This window comes from Lepidochelys kempii, chromosome 7, assembly GCF_965140285.1.
Source record: "Lepidochelys kempii isolate rLepKem1 chromosome 7, rLepKem1.hap1, whole genome shotgun sequence".
NCBI classification, from domain to species: domain Eukaryota; kingdom Metazoa; phylum Chordata; order Testudines; family Cheloniidae; genus Lepidochelys; species Lepidochelys kempii.
The window spans coordinates 120,395,224-120,420,107 of NC_136386.1; the positions used below are offsets into that span (position 1 = coordinate 120,395,224).

The following is a 24,884-nucleotide window of genomic DNA, read 5'->3' on the forward strand; positions in this document are numbered from 1 at the left end:
TGGCGGGCTGGCGCTCGGGCTGGGGCCTGCCGCCCCCCCACCCCTCCCCCGTTTCTCTGCCTGGGAACCTGACCCCTCCCCTGCCGCCTGGCAGCGGCCAGACCCTCCCCTCCTGCCCAGCCCCTCCCCGCGCCCGCCGCGCACGCCGGCCCCTCTCCCTGCCCGGCCCGCTCTCCGGCCGCAGTCAGAGGCGAGCGCTCGGTGGCAGCGGCCCGGCAGGGAGCGAGCGAGCCCCGGAGCGGAGCCGCCGGAGCGAGCGCGGTGGGGACGGGAAGGGAGCCGCGCACGCCTGCCTGCCGCTGCGCCCCGGGGAGCAGCTCCATCCCTGCCCCGCTCGCGCCGCGCTTCGGTCCACCGGGGGCGGCGGCGGCTGGAGGAGCCGGGGTGGAGGGCGGCGGGGGGGCAGCGTGCCCGGGACCGGGGGCGCAGGAGATACAAAGGAGCGGCCCGTGCAGGGCAGGCGAGGGGAGAGACCGACACAAGGGGGCATCCTGCCACAGGGAGCTAGCTCCCCGCGGGCTGCGGAGCCCCCCAATAAACCCTCCAGGCAGACCCAGCTGGAGACCAGCCGTCACACTCCCCCCCCGCGTGGAGGGCAGCAACCTGGACACTGACGCTGTGTGTTACCTCCCGCTCCCCAGGGGAATCTATCCCAGCCGGGGAGCGAGCCTAGCTCTTGGAAGCAACTGAAAACACTTCTCCTCTCTTCCCCTCCCCCCTTTTTTTTTTTTCGCGGAGGGAAAAATCTGGGCAGTGTTCGTTGTCATCTCCCTCCTAAATATTAGCGATTTCCACCCAAAGAGGGTTAAGTCTAGGAAATAAACCTACCAAGGGGGGTGAAATCTAGGGGAGGGGAAGATTTTTTTGGAAGGAGATCCACGCCCCCCTCGTCCCGTTTTTGTTTGGTTTTGTTTTTTGAGGACATTTAAAAAATTCTTATTGTGCAGGGCACAGGTTCCCAGCTTCCTAGGAAATCCTCTGGACGGTGAGGAGCTGATTTGAAAGAATAATAATAATACAAGGATACAGCTGGGCCCTGTTTGCTTTTCCTGGTTTTTGTGTGTGAAGATGCTGTCCTATAGCGTGCTGGACGCAAATGTGGTGGATGTGGAGAAAAGGAGAAACCCTTCTAAGCACTATGTGAGTATAGACAAGTTGACATGCTTACCCTCTGATTCATGTTGCATGCTGTAGCAGGGGTAAATCCTATTATAGGAGCAAATGTGTTAAGAGTCATTTATTGCCCCATCATTCAACAGATATTTGCTGTGTTTTCAAGAGCATATAGGTAAAGTGATATAGGCTGGATTGTTTTCTCTATGTGCCCCAGTAAATCTCTACAAAACACTTTTTTCCGTGCCAAAAGCAACCGTTCCCCCTCCCCCCCCCGCATTGGAATTTGCAAATGTTTGATTTTGTATATTAGTAATCTGTTAGATTTACAATTCTAATGGGTGGACCCTGCAAGTCACTCACCATAACTGCATCTTGAGCCAAAACTCCGGTGGGGAGTAATATCTTAACATCTGCTCCCTAGATTATAAGAGTGTAAGAATTTGCATTTTTAGCCTATGCAGGATAGGGTGCCTTTTAGAGGAGCCCCTTTAAAATCCGTGCAGTTGAATATATTCCAAAACAGTTCTCCCAATTTTGTAGTTGATAGTTTTCTTATATATTGCTGGAGTACTGTGAAACCACTTTATCTCTAGTGCTTGCTTAGGACTGATGCTGCTCCAGTGGGCGGAGTGCTAATCTCGGAAATCCAGGTTCAGTTCCCTGCTCTGCCTCAGATTTCCAGTGTGACCTTAAGCAAGTCACTTAGCCTCTCTGTGTACTAGTTGCCCATCTGCACAATGGGGTGATAGCACTGATCTACCTCTGAGGTGGGTTATGAGGCTAAATACACACAAGATTGCAAGATGCTTAGATTCTATGATAATGGATGGTCATATAAGTAACTAAGAAAGAGACTGTTTAATGGAGATGGCTCTCTATGAAAGGAGGAAGAGAACTGTACTTGATAAGTTCATACACTATATATAAGGGCGGAGGGAGAGTCCTCTTAGTACAGGAGCAGCTTAATAAGTGTGGCCTGTCATAGAGATTTCACTGTAATTTTTCCCCCACTAGTTTTTCATCACTCCAAATAGATTGCATTGATGTTGCTTTGGTTTTTTTTTTTTTCTGTTTCCTTCTATTGTTAAGGTGGACTTGCCCTACTTGCTCAGCAAAGGTCCAGTGTAGCATGCAAGGGGTCCCTTAACTCCCCTCTCAAACCCTCATCCAATTCAGTAAATTGTGCAGCGCTTGCTCTGCTCCAGCGGGGAGCAGAGCAGGACACAGCTGTTGTAGGTTTCTGGAGTTAGCTAAGGAGGAGGTGCTGAGGCATCAAGTTCGTATTTTGCTCCTCGGTCTTGTAAATTTTAAAGAGACTTCGTGTTTTTGAAATGTGTATTTGCCAAGTTGTCGAGGCAGACTCAACACTTGTTTCCTTTTCATGTCTGCTTCACCTTCTGTCTTCACACCTCACTGCTAAATGGAGAAACATCAGACCGGGATTGCTGCAAACCCTCCCAAGATACCAGTATTACAGTATATCTGTCCCTGTGGTGTAGCGGTGTTACCTAAAGGTGCTGATGGCGTGCAATAGAGTAGGCTCTTCTGTGCCCTGTGGTTGAAACATACACATCAATTAGACAAGGCTTTTGAATTCTCTAGATTTGTCTGGGTTTTAGTTATATAACCCTTTTTGCATGTTCTTCTCAAAACCAACACTCCTTTAGCGGACTTTCCTAGAAGAGTTGATTCATCTTATAGAAGATAAATCAGTCATCACGCTTCTTATGCAGTGGAGTTGTTGCCCTGTGGGTCCAGCTCAAAAACCAGGGCAAAGCCTGGGGCATGGTTTACTTTGGTGTTTAAGCATTCTGAGCAGTTAGCCTGCAGCCACCTCCCTTTGGGGCTGTACCCTTGCTAAAGCTCCCAGCCTAAGTAGTTTTAGGTCCTGTGTATGCTAAGAGTGGAGGTCTTAACCCTGATGTCCTGTCAGATTTCCACTTGAGCAATTGCACTCTGTCTACTTATTCCTCCATCACTTCATGTTGGATAAAGAGTTGTTCGTCAATTCCTGCGTAATGTTGTTGTTTGGCTGCTGTGTGCCTCCCCAGATGTGGCTGAAATTTATTGCTGTGTTGTGATCACTATGTAGAAGTTTTTAGTAACTTGTAAGTTCATAGTGCTTTACAGAGAAAGATGCTAGATAAGTAAAATCATAATTTCTTGGTCCCTAAAAAGAGACCTACAAAGGTTTATTTTTATTCTTTATAACTAACAGGATATATGTGAAAGATCTAAAAACAAAAGCATCATTTACAGTTTGAATCACAACCTGTTCCTTATTCACCTACCTGTCAAGTCTTCTGACTTTTGAATCTGTTTCCACAGCAAGAGTTGATATTACATTTTATACAACTGTCTAAAATCTCTTCTCCTCTCAGTTGTCACTCTTGACACTTTCAGGGCAATTTACCTATTTCTCCAATCACTAGAGTCATCCAGGGAAGATAAGACCAGAATTTCGAATGTGTCTGTTAGTTTTTAAAAAAAAAAAAAAAAAGCACAGCTTCTTTTCCCAGCATCCCCATCCCTGTGTGCAGGTTGCCTTAAGTACAGAGCTTGCTCTCCTGCATCCTCACCTAAATGCGCAGTATCTTTTGGGGACCATACAGGATCTTTTTGCGTATTTGGCTTACTTAGATTTGGAATCTCTTGCTGTGTGAGGTTTTTTTTTAAGGCACAAGTTTATTTGTGGTTTACCTACAATACAAAGAAGAAACATAAAATAACCTCCTCTCAGGAAAATGATCTTCTCCATCCATTTCCAACTTCGCATCCGATATCAGGCCAGGTCTACACCAGAGTTTTATTGGCATAGCTGTGTTGGTCAGAAGTGTCTGTGTGGGAGAGAAAAAAATCACATCCCTTAGCCAACATAGCTGTGCTGGCAAAGCCCACAGTGTAGATGCAGCTATGCCGACAGAGTGTGTCTGTTGGCATAGCTAATGTCACTGTGGAGGTGGTGTTACTGTGCTGAAAGAAACTCCATCTGTTGGCATACACCGTGTCTCCACTGCCAGAATAACTATTCTGGTGGTACTCTACCGGCAAAGCCTTTGTAGAATAGACAAGGCCTCCAGAAGTGCAAGTATTTCGTATCTCTGGTGTTTTCCATATCCTCAAATTAATGGCTTGACCATTATGTCAGCTGCTTTCTCCTCCACAGCTGACCAGATGTATGGTGATGATGTGCATTATCCTAGTGTTGTCACTGTACTCTCAAGTACTTATGCTGAGATCCCAAGGTAATGGACACACATTGGTACAAATTTTCTCTTACAGCATCATTTGGTTTCCTGTGACAGTGGTGCTTGGTTACAGTATAGTGCACAGGCTGAGAAAAGGTAAAATGCCAGTGACATCAGATAGAACTGGTTAGACCTTCTCTGCAACTGAAGCAGTTAAATGTGCTGCTGACTCTAGCCATCTGAGAGTCACATATATTATCTATAATTCCTTGCCAGAGTAATTATTTCCTAATGTGATCTCCACATGATTCACACTATAGATATTGCATGAATTCCTGTAAATAGAAGCTGTAACCACTTCACCCGAGCTGTTTGAACATGATTGTCAACCAATGCATGTGATTATTAATCTTTTTGTGTCGTAAGGGAATAAGTGTTTCTGTTCAGATGTTCAACTCTTTGATTGCCTCTACTGTGAAGGGAGGGTAGGAGTTGGCTCAGTATCACAAGCAAGTTTGTGCAGGTCAAACTAATTATTGTAAAATGTGGGCATTTCTGAAAAACTGACTAAAATTTCACCATCTTACTTGCCAGATCTGCTCCCCTTGTGTACTCAGAGTCCTATCTACTTGCTTTAATGACAAAGATCCTTGCTATTCTTGTTAGCCCTATAGAGCTAACATGGGAGTGGGAGCTGGATTCCATTCTGGCTTATGCATCAGTGGAATAGTTAACTAAATTCCAGCTGCAGGACTGAATTTTGCCCCCTGTCTTGAGGGGGGCTGCGTAGGTATGACAATATGTGGCTGGTTATTGATGGGTTAAAAAGGGCTTACCCCGACTTTCAGACCTCTGGTGGAGTTTGCAGGACTGGAGATTGCAAGCAGATACTTTTTCCACTTTCTAAAGTGGACAAATCTCCTCTGGAGTTAGGGGGACGCTAACAAACATGAATCTCCACAAGGCCCATGATTCAGAGCTGCTTCTCAGACAGGACTATTCCTTTGTATGTAAAGAAGTATTCCTTCTTTTAACCGAGTTAATTGTTAGCAGTCTTAGACATGGGGTAGCAATTTCAAAAGTGACTTAAGAGCCTGAGTCCTGCCTGCTGTCAAAGAAAAAAGAAAAGGAGGACTTGTGGCACCTTAGAGACTAACCAATTTATTTGAGCATGAGCTTTCGTGAGCTACAGCTCACTTCATCGAATGCATACCCGATGAAGTGAGCTGTATGCATCTGATGAAGTGAGCTGTAGCTCATGAAAGCTTATGCTCAAATAAATTGGTTAGTCTCTAGCTTTCATGAGCTACAGCTCACTTCATCAGATGCATACAGTTCACTTCATCGGGTATGCATTCGATGAAGTGAGCTGTAGCTCACGAAAGCTCATGCTCAAATAAATTGGTTAGTCTCTAAGGTGCCACAAGTCCTCCTTTTCTTTTTGCGAATACAGACTAACAGGGCTGTTTACTCTGAAACCTAAACAAGAAAGTTGCACTGGTTTAACTGAAGGTGTTATTTCAACTCAATTTAGTTAAGCTGGTGTAAGTGATCTGAGGCCATGTCTACGCTACAAACTTTGGTTGACACAAGTTGCATTGGCATAAAGCTGCCACAGTTAGTATATCATTCGTCTACGTGTATAGTTGATTCCTTGCGTCGGTGCTATATGTACTCACTAGGAGAGCTTGTGTTGATGCATATCATGGGTAGGTATCTGGGTTTGCAATTTACCACCATGCAGTGCACTGTCTTTTGGAAAGTTTTGGCAATGCCTGGTGGGGCAGAAATAAGTCACCTGGGGCGACTGGGAACAAGGAATCTAAATCCCACCCTGCAATTTTCTCCATCCCATAGTGTCAGCCATATCCCATAACTTTGGCACATTTAAAAAAAAACATCCCACGTGGCCCTCCATGCTGCCAGCCATCTCTGACAGAGGCCTGGAACCTGCACCGCTCTGCACTATTGTCCTGAGCATTGCAAGCACAGGACGCATGATCTTCCAGTATTTGCAGAGCCATAAGAAGAACCGCATCAGTGGGGAATGTGACAATTTCATGGAGGACAAATTTGCTGTGGGCCATAGCGAAAACCAATTCAAGGTTATTGGTAACATCCACGGAGCAGCTGCAGATGGTGGAGCACTGCTTTTGGATACAAGAATGAGAGATGTGCTGTCAGCAGAGAAGCTAGAGGTGATTGCACTGTAGAAACTTGTATTTCTGGATTGATAGCGGTCAAAGGGAAACCATTCTGGAGTTGGAAAATCCACTCTAAGACCACTGTCATGCAAATGTGCAGAGCCATTCATTTTCTCTTGCTGTGAAGGACTGCAATTCTTGGGGGAATATGCAAGGTATAGTGGGTGGATCTACAGCAGTGGGGTTCCCAACTGAGTTGGAGTGATAGATGGTATGCACATTCATATTTTGGCACCAACCCACCTTGACCCAGAGTATATCAACAGAAAACTGCTTTTCCAAGTTTATGCAAGCATTGGTGTGTCACTGGTGACATGTTGCAGACATCAGTGTTGGCTGGTCAGGGAAAGTGCATGATGCTCCTATCTTCAAGAACGCAGGACTAGTCAGAAAGCTGCAAGCAGGGACACTATTTCCTGACCAGTGGATTATCATTAGCAACTTTGAAATGCCAGTAGTGATCGTGGGGAATCCAGCCTGCCCCTTGCTCCCATGGCTCATGAAGCTGCACATCAGCCTCCTGGACAGCACCAAGGAAAGATACAATTACCAGCTCAGCTGGTGCAGAATGTCAGTTGAATGTGCTTCTGGTAGATTGAAGGGATGTTGGTGGTGTTTACTCACAAGACTGGATCTCTGTGAGGAAAATATCCGAATGGTTATAGCTGCTTGTTTCCTGCATATTATCTGTAAGGCAAAGTGGGGGAGAAGCTGCCCCCAGGATGGAAGTAGAGTGGCTGTCTGCTGAGTTGAAACAGCCAATACAAGGGCTGTTAGACAAGATCAATGCAGAACTATGGCTGAGGGCGCACCCTCAGCACATCATTGTAGTTGGAAATACATTTACATGCTTATCCAAGGCTCCTTCCTCTGCATTGGGCTTGCCTGTGCTTGACTGCCAGGACTGAGTGGACTGCCATGAAGCCTCAAACAGGCCATGGCTTTCAGCATAGCTGGACCCCCCAGTTGCATGTCCCTCCTCCTTGCTATTTACGGCCAGGGTCCTCGGGGTTATCCACAGTGGTCCGCAGGGTGGTGGGGTCTCCACCAAATATGGCATACAGCTATCTGTAAAAGTGGCAGGTGTGTGGCTTGGCACTGGATTGGCTCTCTGCCTCCCTGAGCTGGTGCTGCTCATCCTTCTTGTACCGCTTCTATGAGCAGATTGCACAGGGGGCTGCACGAGAAGTCAACATTTCTAGGGCCGGTCCGTAGCTGTGCCTGCACAGCCTTTTCTCCTCACACCCCCCAGAGAGCCAATATGTCCTGTCTCCTCCAGGCTGGAGCATGCCTGGAGCACGTAGCTGGCATGGTCAACTGGGCAGTTGTACAGAAACATGGAAATTTACTAGGTGTGTTCGCAAAGCTGGGCAATCGGGAAAAGGCATTTCAAAAATTCATGAAGGTCTTTTAAAGGGGGAGGGGAGGCTTCTGCTCCCAGTGGACCTCCCCCCCCCCCCCCCCAGGCAGTGGCGTTCACAACTGACCAGAGCGGTCAGTGTTAGGCATTGTGGGACAGCTGCTGGAGGCAGGGGTGGTGGAACCTTCCCCAAAGCAGGGAGGCTGGGGGTCCTGCCCTCTCTATTTCCCTGGCCCTGCCCTTCCTCTCCCCCTCCAGGCTCCAGCAAAGCCAGAGCAGGGCCAGGGAGCCCAGGCTCTGGCTCATGTCCCCCCCCCCCCCATCCCCCACCCGTCAGAACCCTGCCAAAGGCAGGTGGAGGGTCTGCCGCTCCCCACAGCTGCCCAGGTGGTTCTTACCCCAAACCAGCTTGCGGCCTGGCAGCGGGGCTGAAGAGTTACAGCGTGTCCATGGTAAGAGCAGGGGGCTGCTCTTGGGGGGGGGGGTGGAATCCCAGGAAGGTGGAGGGTCTGTGGCTCCCTACAGCTGCCCATGCTCCAGCTGCTGGCCGGGGGGGGGGCAAGGCTTTGGGGGTGGGGGGAAGAGGTGTGGGGCCTGTGGTGAAAAGTGGGAGGACAATAGCCCCTCGGTCCTCCCAGCATTCCTGGCTGGGGGACTGTTAGGGTTGACATAGGTAATGCAGAGTCTACACTCACCCTGTGTTGACCTCATTGGTTCGACAATGGCTCAGTACCCTTAAGGAAGGTGATGTTACTGCTCTGCTATAATGGGGCACTAACGTTGCTGAGAGACAAATTTTAAGTGTGGAGACATGCATGACTAGGTCGACGCAAGGTGGCGTATGTCGACTTGACTTTGCAGTGTAGACCAGGCTTCATTTTGATTTAAACCAGGAACTGACTTACGCTAAACCCAAATAAGTGTGTCTACAGGGTTTTGCATCAGTTTAACGAAACTGGTGCTTAAAATTTTAAGTTAAATGGGTGCATCTTGTACATGTAGAAAAGGCTTTAGGCTGCTAAGTCACACAGGCACTTCTGAAAATGTTACCTACGGCTAAAGGTGCTGCACAAACACTTGGGTCCTGTAAGCTGCCCTCCGCAGCTGAGCTCCTGCACCTGCATTAAACCTCCCTGACTTCAAAGGAACTGTGCAAGGGTCCATGTGTGAAGCAGTTCGCAGGATCAGGGCCTTAATCGCTGCCATGGCATCCCTGCTGGGAGCTAGGTCTGTATTATGCTTCTCTTACAGATGGGGAATTGAAGAGGAAAAGGCTAACTGCCCAAGCTCAGTGGGGGAGCTGCTGATAGAGCTCAAATCTGCTGTCTCTCAGTCCCTTACATTGGAAGACAGTCTGGCTACTCGTTAAAGCATCTGGTAATGGATTAAAATACACAACCAGAAAAGTTACAAGACCTTGAATTATGTCATTGTCTTCCTAAAAGCCACTTCCTGTTTCATAAGGATTAAACAGGGAGGATTCAATGGGACTCTACCTGCAGCAGGAAGTGACATACCAGCTATCTCGTTTAGTCGTTTTGGAGGAAACAGCTGGACTTTCTACTGTGCGTTTTTTTTTAATCTGCCTTTTTAATGTCACTTCCCCTGAGTCAATGCCTGCTAGCACAATAGGGAGCAGTTCTCAGGGATGACCGGGAAGAGTAGGGGTGCTGGAAGGCACTTGAGAGCTTTGTATAGTCCTTACTATTGTATAGTCAAGTGGTACCATTTTGTAAAAAAACCGATACCTTTTTGCCTTGGGCATGCAGTATAAATCGTTCATTAAGCACACAGTACTGCACAGTAACCTAATACTGGCTTTTATAAAGCTTCATTAAACAGTCTCTCGACTACTTAATAGCATCCCTCATTTAACACACAGACAGAGTTTGGTTCATGTATATGCCAACTTCAAACATTCATGGAGCTTTAAACGGTCGAGGGAGAATGCGTGCATTTGTGACCCCTGGGCAGTGGAGTTCACAACTGACTAGAGAGGTCAATGTTGGGCATTGTGGAATATCTGCTTGAGAACTGTTGTCAACCTAGGTAATGTGGTGTCTACACTCGCGCTGTGTAGACCCCAATACATTGACTAGTTTACTAATAGCTATTATAGACTTGTCCTTTTCTGCTCATCACAGGAGAAATGAGTTTTGTAAGTTATAGTCACTGACTTTCTTCTTGGAGCAGCTAGTACTGGAATCCACACAAGGGGAGAGGCAACTTTTGATTTAGTCCTAAGTGATGTACAGGATCTGGCCCAAGAGGGGAATATAGCTGAACTGCTCAGTAACAGCAACCATAATATAATTAAATTAGATATAAGTGCTGGGGGGCAAATACCAAAAAACCACCCCAAACAAAACTCACCACCACAGTAGCATTTTACTTCAAAAAAAGGGAACAAAAACAAGGAAGCTAGGTAAATGGTCACAGCAGTGAAATGCCTGCAAGCTGCATGGAAACTATTTAACAACACTAGAGCAGGGGTGGCCAAGCTTACTGACCCGCTGAGCAGCATATGGCAATTTTCAGAAGTTCAAGAGCTGGAGCACACCTGCCAGGACTTGGGGTTTCAGCCCCACAGGAGGCACCTGACATGGCTCGGGGCTTCAGCCCCGCTCCTGCTGAAGTCCTAAGCCCTGGCAGATGCGCCCCACAGGGCTGAAGCCTCAAGATTCCCCCCCACACACTTCCCAGCTGGACAGAAGCTGCTACCTCCCCACCCCGTTGCAAGGCAGATGTCCTGAGCTCTCCCCCAGGTCTAGTAGCTGGAGAATTGGGGTGGGGACGGACATGAAGGGGATTTACGCATACTCACCAGATTTTTGACCCAGATTGATGAGAAGTTCTGTCTGCCATCTGACAGCTGTCTGGTCTCAAGTGAAACAAGCAGAGGGTCTCAGTCCAGTTACTACCGGAGCAGATGCTGTGATATTGGGCTCTCTCTTCTTGCAAGAGATAGGAAAGCATGCACAGCGGCTGTGATAAGTGGAGTCCTGTAGTCGCCCAGGGCTATCAGTCTAGCAACTTTCCCCAGCATTAAAAACACTTGGAACTGATAAACAAACAAGAACTTGCTAAGTATTTTCCTGGAGGGCAGCCACAGGAAGAGCAGAGCAGGTTAAGTGATCTTCCCCTTCACTGAGCATATCACAGGAAGAGGCTGCACCAGAGTTCAACCTTTTCCTGAAAGGATTAAAATGAACTCTTGATCTAGCTCCTGAGAGCAGGAAAGAGGAAACCCAGGAGCTGTGGAAGGAAACCTCCTGCGAGCGTTTGCAGACCCATGAGCAGAGTAGACCCATGAGCAGAGTAGACCACGGGAGGCCCAGCATCATTTCTAATATAGTATGCTGTTTTAAAAAGATATAGTGGTGGAGGGAGGGTGAAAAAGCAACTGATAATGTGGGCAGTACCAACTCAGTTGTGTTACAGTAGTAGTAATAATACCCATATACCCCTTCTCATTTTCAAAGTGCCAGACACACTGCTGAACCCCCCAGCTCCCTTGGCTAAGTAGGTCGGGGTCAACCTCGTTTTACAAATGAGTAAACTGAGCCACAAGGGGCTGTTGAGCAATTATCTTGTGATTTCACAGTAGGTGGAGCTGGGATTAGAAACCTAGGAATTCCTGGTCCTAATAGCAATTCACCCCACCACTCTGTTCTGTCATTTATAAAGCCTTAGCACCTGGGTCATTGGAGGAGGGCAGGGGAAATGCTGCACCCTGTGTCCTAACATGCGCTGCCATGGTCAATCCCAGTCAAGGGAGGTTTATTCTTTCTTAACAATGGTTAAGAAACAACCAGAATGCAGTCTTAATTCAATACCTCGCGCCAGGCTTCAGGACTGGAGGAGGAAAAGGACCTTGGAGTATTGGTTGATCATAGGTTGACTATGAGCTGCCAATGTGATATGGCTGTGAAAAAAGCTAATGTCGTCTTGGGATGCATCAGGAGAGGTATTTCCAGTAGGGATAAGGAGGTTTTAGTACCGTTATATAAGGCACTGGTGAGACCTCACCTGGAATACTGTGTGCAGTTCTGGTCTCCCATGTTTAAGAAGGATGAATTCAAACTGGAACAGGTACAGAGAAGGGCTACTAGGATGATCCGAGGAATGGAAAACTTGTCTTATGAAAGGAGACTCAGGGAGCTTGGCTTGTTTAGCCTAACTAAAAGAAGGTTGAGGGGAGATATGATTGCTCTCTATAAATATATCAGAGGGATAAATACCAGAGAGGGAGAGGAATTATTTAAACTCAGTACCAATGTGGACACAAGAACAAATGGATATAAACTGGCCACTAGGAAATTTAGATTAGAAATTAGACGAAGGTTTCTAACCATCAGAGGAGTGAAGTTTTGGAATAGCCTTCCGAGGGAAGTAGTGGGGGCAAAAGATCTATCTTGCTTTAAGATTAAACTCGATAAGTTTATGGAGGAGATGGTATGATGGGATAACATGGTTTTGGTAATTAAATATTCATGGTAAATAGGCCCAATGGCCTGTGATGGGTTTTTAGATGGGGTAAGATCCAAGTTACCCGGGAAAGAATTTTCTGTAGTATCTGGCTGATGAATCTTGCCCATATGCTCAGGGTTTAGCTGATCGCCATATTTGGGGTCGGGAAGGAATTTTCCTCCAGGGCAGATTGGAAGGCCCTGGAGGTTTTTCGTCTTCCTCTGTAGCATGGGGCATGGGTCACTTGCTGGAGGATTCTCTGCTCCTTGAGGTCTTCAAACTACAATTTGAGGACTTCAATAGCACAGATATAGGTGTGAGGTCTTTTTTAGGAGTGGTGGGTGAAGTTCTGTGGCCTGCATTGTGCAGGAGGTCAGACTAGATGATCATAATGGTCCCTTCTGACCTAAATATCTATGAATCTATGACTACCCTCCCAGGGGTCTCTGGCTCTCCAGCTCCTGGCAGCTTTCCTGTCTCCTCCAGCTCTGCTCCCCTCTTGGAGCTGTAGGTTGCATCCTTCAGCCCCTGGACTTCTTACTCCAGGGACTTGCCACAGGAGTTAGCTCCACTCCAGTGTGGCCTCTGCTGACCAGGGCTCAGTCTGCCTCAGTCCTTTCTTCCCAGCTGCCTACTAGCAGCCCTTTATAGGCCTTGGTATAGCCCAGCCCCCTTTAATTAGCTGGATTGGGCTCACCAGCTCCAGTTATAGAAGATTAGGGTTGGAAGAGACCTCAGAAGGTGATCTAGTCCAACCGCCTGCTCACAGCTGGACCAACCCCAACTAAATCATCCCAGCCAGGGTTTTATCAAGCCGGGCCTTAAAAGCCTCTGAGGATGGAGATTCCACCACCTCCTTAGGTAACCCATTCCAGTGCTTTACCACCCTACCAGTGAAATAGTTTTTCCTAATATCCAACCTAGACCTCCCCTACTGCAACTTGAGACCATTGTTCCTTGTTCCACTGAGAACAGCCTAGCTCCATCCTCTTTAGAACTGCCCTTCAGGTAGTTGAAAGCTGCTATCACTCTTCTCTTCTGAAGACTAAACCCCAGTTCCCTCAGCCTCTTCTCATAAGTCATATGCCCCAGCCCCCTAACCATTTCTGTTGCCCTCCGCTGGACTCTCTCCAATTTGTCCACATCCCTTCTGTAGTGGGGGGACCAAAACTGGACGCAGTACTCCAGGTGTGGCCTCACCAGTGCCGGATAGAGAGGAATAATCACCTCTCTCTATCTGCTGGCAGTGCTCCTACTAATACAGCCCAATATGCCGTAACCCTTTTGGGCAACAAGGGCACACTGTTGATGCATATCTAGCTTCTCATCCACTGTAATCCCCAGGTCCTTTTCTGAAGGACTGCTGCTTAGCCAGTCGGTCCCCAGCCTGTAGCAGTGCATGGGATTCTTCCTTCCTAAGTGCAGGACTCTGCACTTGTCCTTGTTGAACCTCATCAGATTTCTTTCACATCAGTCCAGGGGAGCTGGGCTCAGTCTATCCATAGGGACCAGCGACCCTATGGCAGCCTGATTTTGAGAGGTGTGGAGCATCTGCAAAGCTGTATGACTTCAGTAGGAGTCAATATGTGCTTTATATTCTAATTAAAACACGTTCCTGGCTCATGGTATCTTTGAATAAAACACTGGCTGTAACCAAGGTATTGTACCACCAGTAGTTCATATGTAGGCTCAGCAGGCTGATGGGTTTTTGTTGGGGGTGTTGGCCTATATTCAATTTCTTTTGTATGAGTTGGATTAAAAAACAAATAACAGACCCTTTAATAATAATGATACCTAGCTCCTATATAGCACTCTTCATCAGTAGATCTCCAAGTGCTTCACAAAGGAAGTCAGTATCATTATTCCCATTTTACAGATGGGAAAACTGAGGCACTAAGTGGTGAAGTGACTTTCAGAAGGTCCTTCAGCAGACCAGTGGCAGAGCCAGAAGTAGAACCTAGGTCTCCTGAGTTCCAGTTCTACTCCTTAAAATGGTGTGGCAGATGCACTAGTGATTTCTCCCTAATGCTGGCAGAGGGGAAGTCATAGTATAAGGACAACACACAATGTTTTCCCCATGTTAAAAGGGGTTATTTTACTATGAAGGAAATCTTGCTATTTCCAAAGCAGGTTGAGCTACCGAACCTCCAGAATGTCTTCATTTTGGATACTTAAGGTGATCCTCAAACCATCATTGCTGTAGAAAATATGTTCTGTTTAATTTTTCTTTAGATTCTGCCTACTCGGTAGTAGGCAGTTTTGGATGGTTGACTCTCCACTCATTTCTGAGGTGTGTAGAGGGGACTTCACAAATCAAGCATGTAAAATGCTGAAAGTAAAGATGTATATTAATATTCCACTCTTCACTATCTACGCTAAATTTAGAGTGAATTTACTGCTGGATAGGAACCAGCATGGAGTTCTCTCTGTACTCACCTGCACCCGATCCTGTGCATATGTGTGTCTCTGTCCCTGAGAAACCACCCCGAGAAGGAGAATGGGTTATTTGTATTGCAGCAGTAGTTTGCTAGCTCTGATGCTGCTTTAATGGCACATTGGTCTGGAACTTCCATTTCAGTGCACGGACTCTGCCCTGGACAACTCCACATCAGCAACTGTAGTGATCTGCATTTTAGACAGGTACAAAGAGAGAGACTCTGTCCCAGATAGCCAGTGTACAAACCAAGGGTGGGAAGGAGATGTTACCCATTCAGTCCTTGGCTGAGGTTGCTAACCAAAGCAGCCAGTTAGTGACAGCTATGTTGGTGGATCTTCACCCAGTTCCTAGAGGACAGATGAAAACCCACCAGCTCCGTTCATACAAGATACCAAACAGCCTTCGACAGCAATGGTTGTTGGTCACTGTTGATCATGACCTAGCTTAGAACAGACAACCCAAAGATGATAAACTCTGTGATCCACCCCGAATATCCTGGCCTCTCCAGTTTCTCTTCACTGCAGGCGTATTTCTAAGTAAACAGGAAACTGCAGCAGAATTGCGCCAGATTCCTGTTACTAAAAGGAAAAGACACTTTCTTAAAAGCACAACTGGGTGGAAAAGGGTTAAACAAAAGGTCCCGCAGGGTGACCAAGATGACATGGCAATATACTCTAACTGACGTACTCGTGAGTCTCTTACTGACCTCAAACTCCTGGATGGTCTCCAGGAGAGCCTGGCCTTGCCCCAGTGACAATAGTCTTTAATTTGTTGGCCTGTCAGAAAGCTGTTAAGTCACTTTTTTCAGAGCCCCATTTCCAACCCTTTGGATTTCCCTGCTAGTAAACTTAGCAGCACGTCATCGTTTTAACAGAAGCCAGGCTTTGAAGCCAAGTCAGCAGTGCTGGAGTCCGTGAATGCCCATTCATTGTAGGCCATTATCTGAATTCCTGGCTTTTTCTTCTCAATATGGTCTGTGTCTTGCGCAAAGTGCTGGTCAAAAGCCCAGTGCAGCCTCATGGGAAAACGTTGAAGAGGTTCTAGAAACCATGGCCAGTGTTATCCGTGCCTGAAGACAGGGCCTGAATCCCCAGGGAAAAGTGCTCTGATTCTGAGAGCTGCAGCTCCCATTGACTTCAGTGGAATTTATGGATACTCAGCACTTCTAAACTCAGGCTGCTCTTATTCAGGTGCCTAATTTGAGGCACCTGGGTTTGAAAACTTTGTGCGCTAATAAATTGTTGCTATTAGAAATTTTCTTCTTAAATAAAGAGAGAGAGGCCGGAACTAAAACTAAAATGCCCAAGCTTTGTGAGGGTTTAGATCCACACCCAAACATCGCACCAGCCCTCCAACTCTAAATATAGCAAAACAAAGTCTCGGATCCAAATGCTCCTTCATGTAGGTGGGATTTGTAGCCCAAATTTTGCAGCCCAGGTTCATGTCTTGTAAAAAATTCCAAGACATTTCTAGTTTTGTATCTACAGCTGTGGCAGCTTCTTCACTTGAAACCTTGGTCTTTTCTGGGGCTGTATTAGGCTGTGGAATTGTCTCCCAAGAGAAAGAGTAGAAATTAAATTACTTGTGACATCTAAATCTATACTGGACAAAGCTCTGGAAAACAGACTATAGGGAACAATCTTTCAGTGACCCCAGTGGATGGATCAAGTAGTCTAATTGGTTTTTCCCCTTCTCTAACTTCTGTTAATATCCTACCATGCAGAAGCACATTAGGTGGATGTTTCTGTTGAAAAGATCAGTAGCCAAATTTAACAATTAAGATAACATTAGGTTTCAGAGTTAACATAGAAACTAGAGTTGGGGTCCTTCAGACCTTTCTTAGGTTTACAGACCGCCTAAAACAATAGTTCTAAGAAGGCACCACTGCATCAGGTTGCATTGCAAAGGTTTTAATTGCAACCTTAATGTCCAGGAACAGATCATTTAAAAAACAAAACAAAATGACACTCGGGTCACGTCTACACTAGCACGCTCAGAGTGGCATAGCTGTACTGATGCAGCTGTGCTGCTATAAAATTGCCTGTCTAGCTGCTCTGTGCCAACAGGAGACAGCTCTCCTGCTGACATAATAAAACCACCTCAACGAGTGGCGGGAGCGTCTCCTGCCAACATAACGCTGGGCATACTGCCACTTATTCTGGCAAAACTTAACGTTGTTCAGAGATGGTTTTTTTCCCCACATCCCCGAGAGACGTAAGTTTTGCCATCAAAAGTGGTAGTGTAGACATGGCCTTAGATTATAGTGTCTCCTGAGCCAGAATACTGTGATCTATTTCTGTTGACTCTGAGCTCTGTCCAAAATTATCTCATAATTTAGCCAGGTAGCCTGGAGGCAGGAAGACTCCTGCCAGCTGGGTGGGGGTGAAGGAGGGGACCCTAATTGTATTTCTCCCTCCTAGGCATAAGAGGCTAATGGAGAAGAAAGAGTCAAGCTCTTGACCACAGGGCAGGAATTATGGCATAATCAGGTGCTGTATGGAGTGAGATGAAATTGCTGCCTTCCCAGCATATTCCTCAACTGTATCACGCCAACCAAGCACCCTAAACCCACTGCAGGTTGCTAATATTAGAGCTGTAGAGTCATGAACAGTTAAGGTTAGAAAAAACATTAAACACATAAAGGAAGTGAACCTCATATCCTCACTTCCAGCTCCCACCTCTGCTGCATTGTACCTCTCGGTTTGGGATGCTATCACACATTTACAGGCCAATGCCACGCATCTAGGTCTTGGCAGCTGGAGAACTTCTGCTTCCCAGCCTCGGGTCAAGTGGCAATTTATTTTTGTACAGGTCTAGTGGCTGGTATTACTAATAATACATGTGCATGCTTTGAACTTATCTGGTGCCTTTCATCCGCGGATCCCAAAACACTTTTAAGCCTCAGCTCCTCTTTATAAGGTGGGTAAATAAGAGCGCCTAGCAAAATATCTCCTGGTTGGGAGCCCGCACAAAATAACTGGATGGGCTAGGGCAGGTGGAAGGAGCTTGTTAAGGTTTGAGCCTCCCTGGAAGTCATTTCATCATAGGACTGGGGTTGGGGGTAGGGAGTAAGGAAGAGAGAGAGAGGATTCACAGCCTGTGCTCTGACCACTGCTTATCACATTGTTCATAATTGTCTGTTCCCTTGTGCTCCCACCTGTCCTCTTTTATCTTATAGACTGTAAATTTCTTGGGGCAAGGAAATGTTTGTACAGCACCTACCAGGTCCCGATCTGGCCAGGGCACCTGTTGATTGGTGCTACTGCAATTGAGAAAATTAATAATAATGATGGCTGCAATACAACCAAAATATTTAACATCTACCACTACGATTTTTATTTTTTAAGGCTATACACCCATCACAAACTAGTAAAAGTATCAGAGATTGATGCATGTTCAGTATTGCCAGCCCCAAGTGTTCAAAAATTATGAGCCAAGTTCCAAAAAGCTATGAAATATTTTAAAAATTGAGTGTTTTTAAAATTATATGTATCTGCCTACTGGTTTCTGAGCCTTTAGGATTTACTCAGGTCACGTTTTCAAACTTTTTCTCCACAAACATGAGGGCTAGAAACTTACTTCATTTTAAAAAATGAAAGTAGAGATTCTCCTATGATCACCTGACTCCAGGAGCTGGGGCTTTAATTAAAACACCAAACATCTGGAGACTCGTGATAAGTCACTAGAGTTGGCAACACTGCCTGTGTGTGTGTGTGTGTTTATAAAATAGTAAATAGGTTTATGTAGCAATCTGGGTGGAGAAGGGGCTTCATAATGCTAATACATGCCTCAGCTGGGATATTGTTATATGGATTGAAGAGACAAAGTGTGTGAGGTAATATCTTTTATTGGCCCAACTTCTGTGAAGAGTTAGTCATCCTGTTGGATCCCAGCTTTCAGCTAAGCCATTGTATAATAAGCATTACCATATGCCCATTTTAAAGAGGGGGATATAGGTACAGAATAATTCAAATTTTCTCAAGGTCACAAGGAGCCAGATTGAGCCACGCTTACTCAGATGAGTGCAGTGGGACTATTTGCCACGTAAGGTACCACTCAACCTAAGCGTGGCATGCTTTAGCCTGGCCTGACTTCCGACTCTATCCCTGGTGTCAGCCCTTTGAAAACACTTGGTGCCCAGGGACGGATAGACGTTTATTGCAAAGAAGAGATGAGTGAGTGCCTCCACTGTAACAGAATATTCCTTCCGGGCTGTGTCAGAGAAGCTCAGCTGGAAGCCTTGAATGATGCTACAGGCTTGCAAAAGGGTAGAGGAGAAAATAGATCTTGTGAGGTTCCCACATTACATTTAATGAGTTTAATTTTGTTCAGTTACTTAAGCAGATGGTGTCTATTTAGTATTCTAAAAATACAGATAATCCAGTCCTTGGTTGGCTTTTTGGTAGGGAACAGGCACAGTACCTTTAAAGAGAGCCATCAGCCTGGTATAGACACTCTGCAGAGTTTACAGAGCGCTTTCCTTCAGCAAATCTGCCCCAATGGGAGGTAATGCATAGTAAACGCACCCTGGTTCTGTGAAAGGGGAGGTAGCAGAGCTGGGGAGGGAGGCAACCTGCGGTTTTTGTTTCGGATGCAATAACACTAAGTATTTCCAGATTGGGCCTTTGAAAAAGTTTTTAGGGGGACAAAATGCCAAAGATAACAAGAGTTTTCCAGAGTCTGGAGCAGGGGGAAAGGGAGCCAGTGTAATTTGGAGCCCTGAATGCTGGCGGGCACATAAAGGCTGAATCTCAGCTCACTATGTCACTTGCAAATCAGGAGAGAGAACCATTGTGATACAAACCAGCTTCTTCATTGGCCAGTTTGTGAAGCTAATGGCCCTGACCTGGCGCTTTGGAGTTTCAAAAGTGCTCTCTTTTAAAGTCACTTTCCTTTTAATGTAACTGCTTTCTCTTTTTAATTGATTTTGGCAGTTGCTTCTTAAGGGATCTGTGGCAAACCTCAGGATTTCAGTCCCCACAATGCCAAACCGTGCTGTGAGGTCATGGAAACCCAGGGCGTACTCTTGCTCCTATTGAAATTGATGGCCGTACTGAGATCCTGGCTGGTTGAGATGGTCAGTGTCTCCTTCAAGGAGGATACAGTGCTGATGGCTTTAAAGGAAACACATGTCCAGCCTCCATTCCAAAAGACGTCTTCTGACACTGACAATCTAGACAGCTGTCATCTGGTATCTCTTTTAGTTCTCACAGGCTGTGTCATGCATCTTTAATTGAGGGCAAGGCTTGTAGATGTTTTGCAAAGTGTTCTCTTGTGTGTGTGTGATTCAAAGCATTTATGCATTTCACATAATTATGTTAGAGAAGTGCTAACAGAACGTTATATGGCAGCAGCTAATAGTTAACAGAGTAAAATGAGATAGTAATTTACCAGTCATACGTTTTTAATAAAGTGAGGTCATTTAATCTGATTTTGATGCTAGATTTGGTAGTGTCCTGAGCTCTGGACTTGCATACATATTAAAATAATAACCATATATTGCACTTACATTGAGCCTTTCATTTGAGGACCTCAGAACTCCTCAAGAAGCATTAGAGCAGTCTCACAGGTATGCAGTCACATGAGCATCATGCGAAAGCACCAGAGAGATGAGCCACAGTAACCATTGTTAGGATCCTCAGTGTGTTTGGAGCATGAGGCATTAAAGGAAATTGAAGTGCCACTACGTGCGATGTCTGGCTCCCAGCTGCAGCATCCATGGCAGCCTGACGTGCCCTCTGTGAAAAGTGTGTGTGTGTTTGGTAAATAACACAGGGAAAGTCCGCTGTGTGTGTGTGTGTGTGGGGGGGGTGAATAACACAGGGGAAGTCAGCTCCTTTTTTATTAGGAATTCAGTTAGAACAGAAGACAACAGGCACTTACGTCTAGCTTGGTGTTCGATACAAAAGAAGAGCATGCTGAAATGCTAAAAAATTAGGGTAATACTTTTGGTTACATTTTTATAGCACTATGAAGAATATTTTGCACTTTTAAAAACCGCTCATCTAAGTCTCGCAAAGTGTCTTGTGAACATGAGTATGCCCCAGAACTCCTCCGTGAAGCAGGGGTCACTTCCCCATTTTACAGATGAGAAAACTGAGGCACAATGAGATTGAATGACTTGCCCGAGGTTTCACAGGCAAGCTGATGGCAAAGCTTGGAAATAGGAGCCAAGATTTTAAAAAAGGGTTAGAGATTTTTGGATGCCTAATTTAAGACCCCTTAATGGGGCATGATTTTGCAGAAAGCGCTGGGCATCCACTGTCTGGAAACCAGACACTTTAAAGGTTTCTAAAAATAGACTTAAGCAAGTCACACTGATGCAATTATAAGCACATCAGCTACATCTGGCTCCCAGTTCAAACCACCCTGGTGATGCCAGACTGATGAAGGCAAGGAAACAAACCATTAAGCTGTACGGGAAGACAATATTTATAGTAGCACACTCAAGATATTGGGCCTGGTTCCTGAAGCAGTGTTAGAACATAAAAGCTGCCACATTGGATCAGACCATGGTCCATCTTGCCCAGTATCTTGTCTCCAACAGTGGCTTGTACCAGCGTTTCAGGGGGAGTGTATCAAACAGGGGAATTTGGGAGTGATCCATTCCGGTCTTTCGTTCCCAACTTCTGGTACTTGGAGGCATAGGATCACCCTTAGTATGGGCTTGTGTCCCTGACCATTTTGTCTAATAGCCATTGATGGGACCTATCCTTCATGAACTTACCCAGGTATACTTTTGGCTATCACAAATCCCATGGCAACCAATTCCACAAGTTAGTTTTGCATTTCCTCTTGTTTGTATTAAAACTGCTGCCTATTAATGTCATTGGGTGACTCCTGGTTTTTTTTTTTTGTATTGTGTAAAAGGGTAAATAAACTTCACTATTCATTTTCTCCACGCCATTCATGTTTTTATAGAACTTCTATCATATCCGCCTTTAGTCACTTCTTTTCTAAGATGAACAGCCATAGTCATATGGAAGCCATTCCATACCCTGCCTTGATCATCTTTGTTGCCCTTCTCTGAACCTTTTCCAATTCCACTATAACCTCTTTGAGATGGGGTGACCAGAACGGCACACAGTATTCAAGGTGTGGGCACACCAAAGATTTATATAGTGGCATTCTGATATTTTCCATCTTATTTTCTAATCCCTTTTCTAATGGTTCCTAACACACTGTTAGTTAGCCTTTCGGATTACTGCTGCTTACTATCTGTGGTGACTCCAAAAATCTCTTTTTTGGGTGGTAAATAATGACTGTTAATTTAGAACCCATCATTATATATGTACAGCTGTACATATGTATGGGATTATTTTTCCGGTGTACATTACTTATCTGCTGTTTCAGGGCATTCAGGAGGCTCTGGTAGGGTGAGGGGGAAGGCTGGATCCTCACTCCTCCACCCTCCCCACCCCCACCCCCACCCCCCAGGCCTCCTGAACGCTGCAAAACAGCTGAATGCTGCAGGCAGGAGGCTTGGGGAGGGAAGGGGGCGTTCTGATCAGCAGGGCTGCCAGCAGGCAGAAGGCATTGTGGGGGTGGGGTGAGCTGACGAGAGGTTGCCGTTCCACCCTGGTTCCAAGCCCCCGCAGCCAAACAACGTTATAAGCAAACATTGTGCAACTTTAAATGAGTGTTCTCTAACAGATCAGTGATGTAACAAAGAAACAACATTAACCAGGCTGACGTTAAGTGAGGAGTTACTGTACCCTGTTGTGCAGTGTGGAAGATCTCTCCCGTGGGGTAGGAGAAAAGGGAAACAACCCACACATGCTATTCTTCTTAGCTTGGCTGAGAAATTGGCCAAATTCCAGCAGCACCAAGAGTGTCTTTATTTCCTCATTTTCTGCTTCATTTAAAAAGATGCTAATGTTCCAAAGAATACCCTAACGCCCCCCCGATCTTCTCTATCTGTGTATCTTCTCTGCTGGTCGCTAAAAATGTAGTTTTCTTTTAAATGAGAATTTTTAATAAGTTCCAGAATCCATTCTAATGTTTAGATTGCTAGAGCCAGCACAAAGTGATGGTGATAAAAGTGACACAGCTATCCTGGCAAATGTTTCCTGTTTGGGGAGTGTTACCAGAGTGAAATGCTGGGAGAGTAACTAAAACAAACTTGTTTTTATAGAGCTTTGTGGGGTGCCCAAGTTTTGTTTCTGCTGTTCTTTAGAGGGCATGACCACCGTGTTTGCTGGGTCTAAACCCCCACAATTCTCTCCGCAGTTCAGCTGAGGCATCACCAAGGGAGAGTAAAGACCCTCCCCAGTCAGTCATGTAATCTGGAGAGCAGCCCATTGATGCTGTGATGGGATGCTTAGCTGGCCTGTCCAGGCCACAGGTTTCAGATCTAGAACCAGGCTCCCCCCCTCACCCTTCAGACTTGGGGGGGGTGTTTGGATCTGCTGTTTGGGAAGGACCCATTCCTATGTAATAACTAAGGGCTGGATAGATCCTTCACTCAGTGCCTTGTGTAAGAAGGGGTACACAGCTGCACTAAGTTAAGAGGAGCCATGGGAAGAAACTGTGACTTGGGAATTGCTTGACTGCTCCCTGCAGTGCAGCTATCTCTGGGGTGGGAATACTTCCTCCTGTGCTCTGCCAGCTCTAGCCTTCTCTACCTACTTTCAGTCTACCTGCTAACGCGTGAAAAAGCAGGTGGAGTAGCAGATTCTGTTTTCCCCATTGTGCTTGGAGTGGCAATCCATGCAGTGCGGCCACCCCTGCGGTTGAACTCTGCCAATGTTCTTAGTTATAGCAACAGCAGCTTTTAGGAGGGTAGGTGAAGACTTCCCCCAGAAGTGGTATCTCTCTGAGGTCGACCCACAGTGGGGCAAATAGATGTAGGGAAGAAGGAATGCAATGAAAGAGGGAGGAGGAGAAAGAAAACTAGCATTAAAAAAAATAAACTAAATTAAATCCAAAAGCACACTAGGAAAGAAGGCAGACTGAGGCCTGGTCTACACCTAAAAATTAGATCGGCCTACCTGCATTGCTCAGGGCTGTGAAAAATTTCACACCCTGAGCATTTGCCATAGTGAGGTGTTGACCTACCCCCATTGTAGACGCAGCTAGGTCGATGGAAGAATTCTTCTGTCGATCTAATTGCCGCCTTTCGGGGAGAGGGATTAAAGGCATCGATGGAAAAACCCTTTCCGTCGATCGAGGAAGCTTCTAGATTACAATGCTACGGGAGCATAGCCGCAGTGTTGCGGCTGTAGCACTTGTTGTGTGTAGACAGCCTGAGAGTCTAGACCTTGGTGGGTATATCCATTGCCTAATGGTCGCCGGGCACACAAGTAGCATAAACATAAACAGCATGGTTGTAAGGTCTCCCATATAAAACACTGACTGCGCCTTTCACAGAATTAACTTCAGGCTCAGCACCATTATTAGCCACATCAGTGCTGCCTGTCTAGACAACGGTATTGCTTCCCATTAAGACACAGAACCATGGTCCGAGAAATCCCCAGAGGTTCTCTCTCACACACAGCAATTTAAACCTGCTGTACCAAATCCGTGGCTGTATATGAACTTTACCGCTGTACGTCACAGGCACTTGGAACTTCATTGTGGCAGCAGGGACAGAACTCTGACTCTCTTCCAGAAGCACAAGCCTCTTTGAGATGAGCTGCTGGAGAATTTCTCTTGCCTCTTAGGAGTAAAGGGCCTAAGATGTGCGCACACAATAGGGCAGTTCTGATCCCAGCCAGTAGAGGACAGTGGTTCTGACACACTCTAGCCAGTTTATTGTTGTTTTACCTCACCCTTAATTAATCTCCTAGATTTTCTAATTTCCACTCAAAATGATCTTTGCTAAGGTATGTGTCTCCATGAAAACTTTCTCCTATCTAATCAGCCTGCTCCTCCAGAGAGATTCTTTCAGCACAGCCATATTACATTTGTGACATCAGTTTTTTGCCACGGGAACTACAGTGATGTCAGAAGCCTGGTTGTGGTGTCAGTAAATGAATGTAACTGAAGGAGCAGATACTTGTTCCTGCTGTCCACTGAAAGCTGACGCTGAAGGTGTGTGCAACATTACCTATAGCTCTTTAAAACAAAGCACTGGGACTCTAAACTATAGGTGCTGTAATAAGGGTTTG

At 46.0% G+C, this 24,884-nt stretch overlaps 1 protein-coding gene across 3 annotated transcripts in view; it reads left to right on the top strand.

Annotated features, from left to right (window-relative positions):
- The first annotated feature begins 442 nt into the window (after positions 1-442).
- Positions 443-24,884, top strand: part of SH3PXD2A (SH3 and PX domains 2A) — a 394,865-nt gene continuing 370,423 nt past the window's right edge. For all 3 annotated transcript variants that reach the window (XM_073354456.2, XM_073354459.2, XM_073354458.2), the window contains exon 1: positions 443-1,140. In XM_073354456.2, the coding sequence (XP_073210557.1) occupies positions 1,069-1,140 (72 nt within the window). In that variant the 5' untranslated portion in view covers positions 443-1,068. The remainder of the gene's footprint in view (positions 1,141-24,884) is intronic.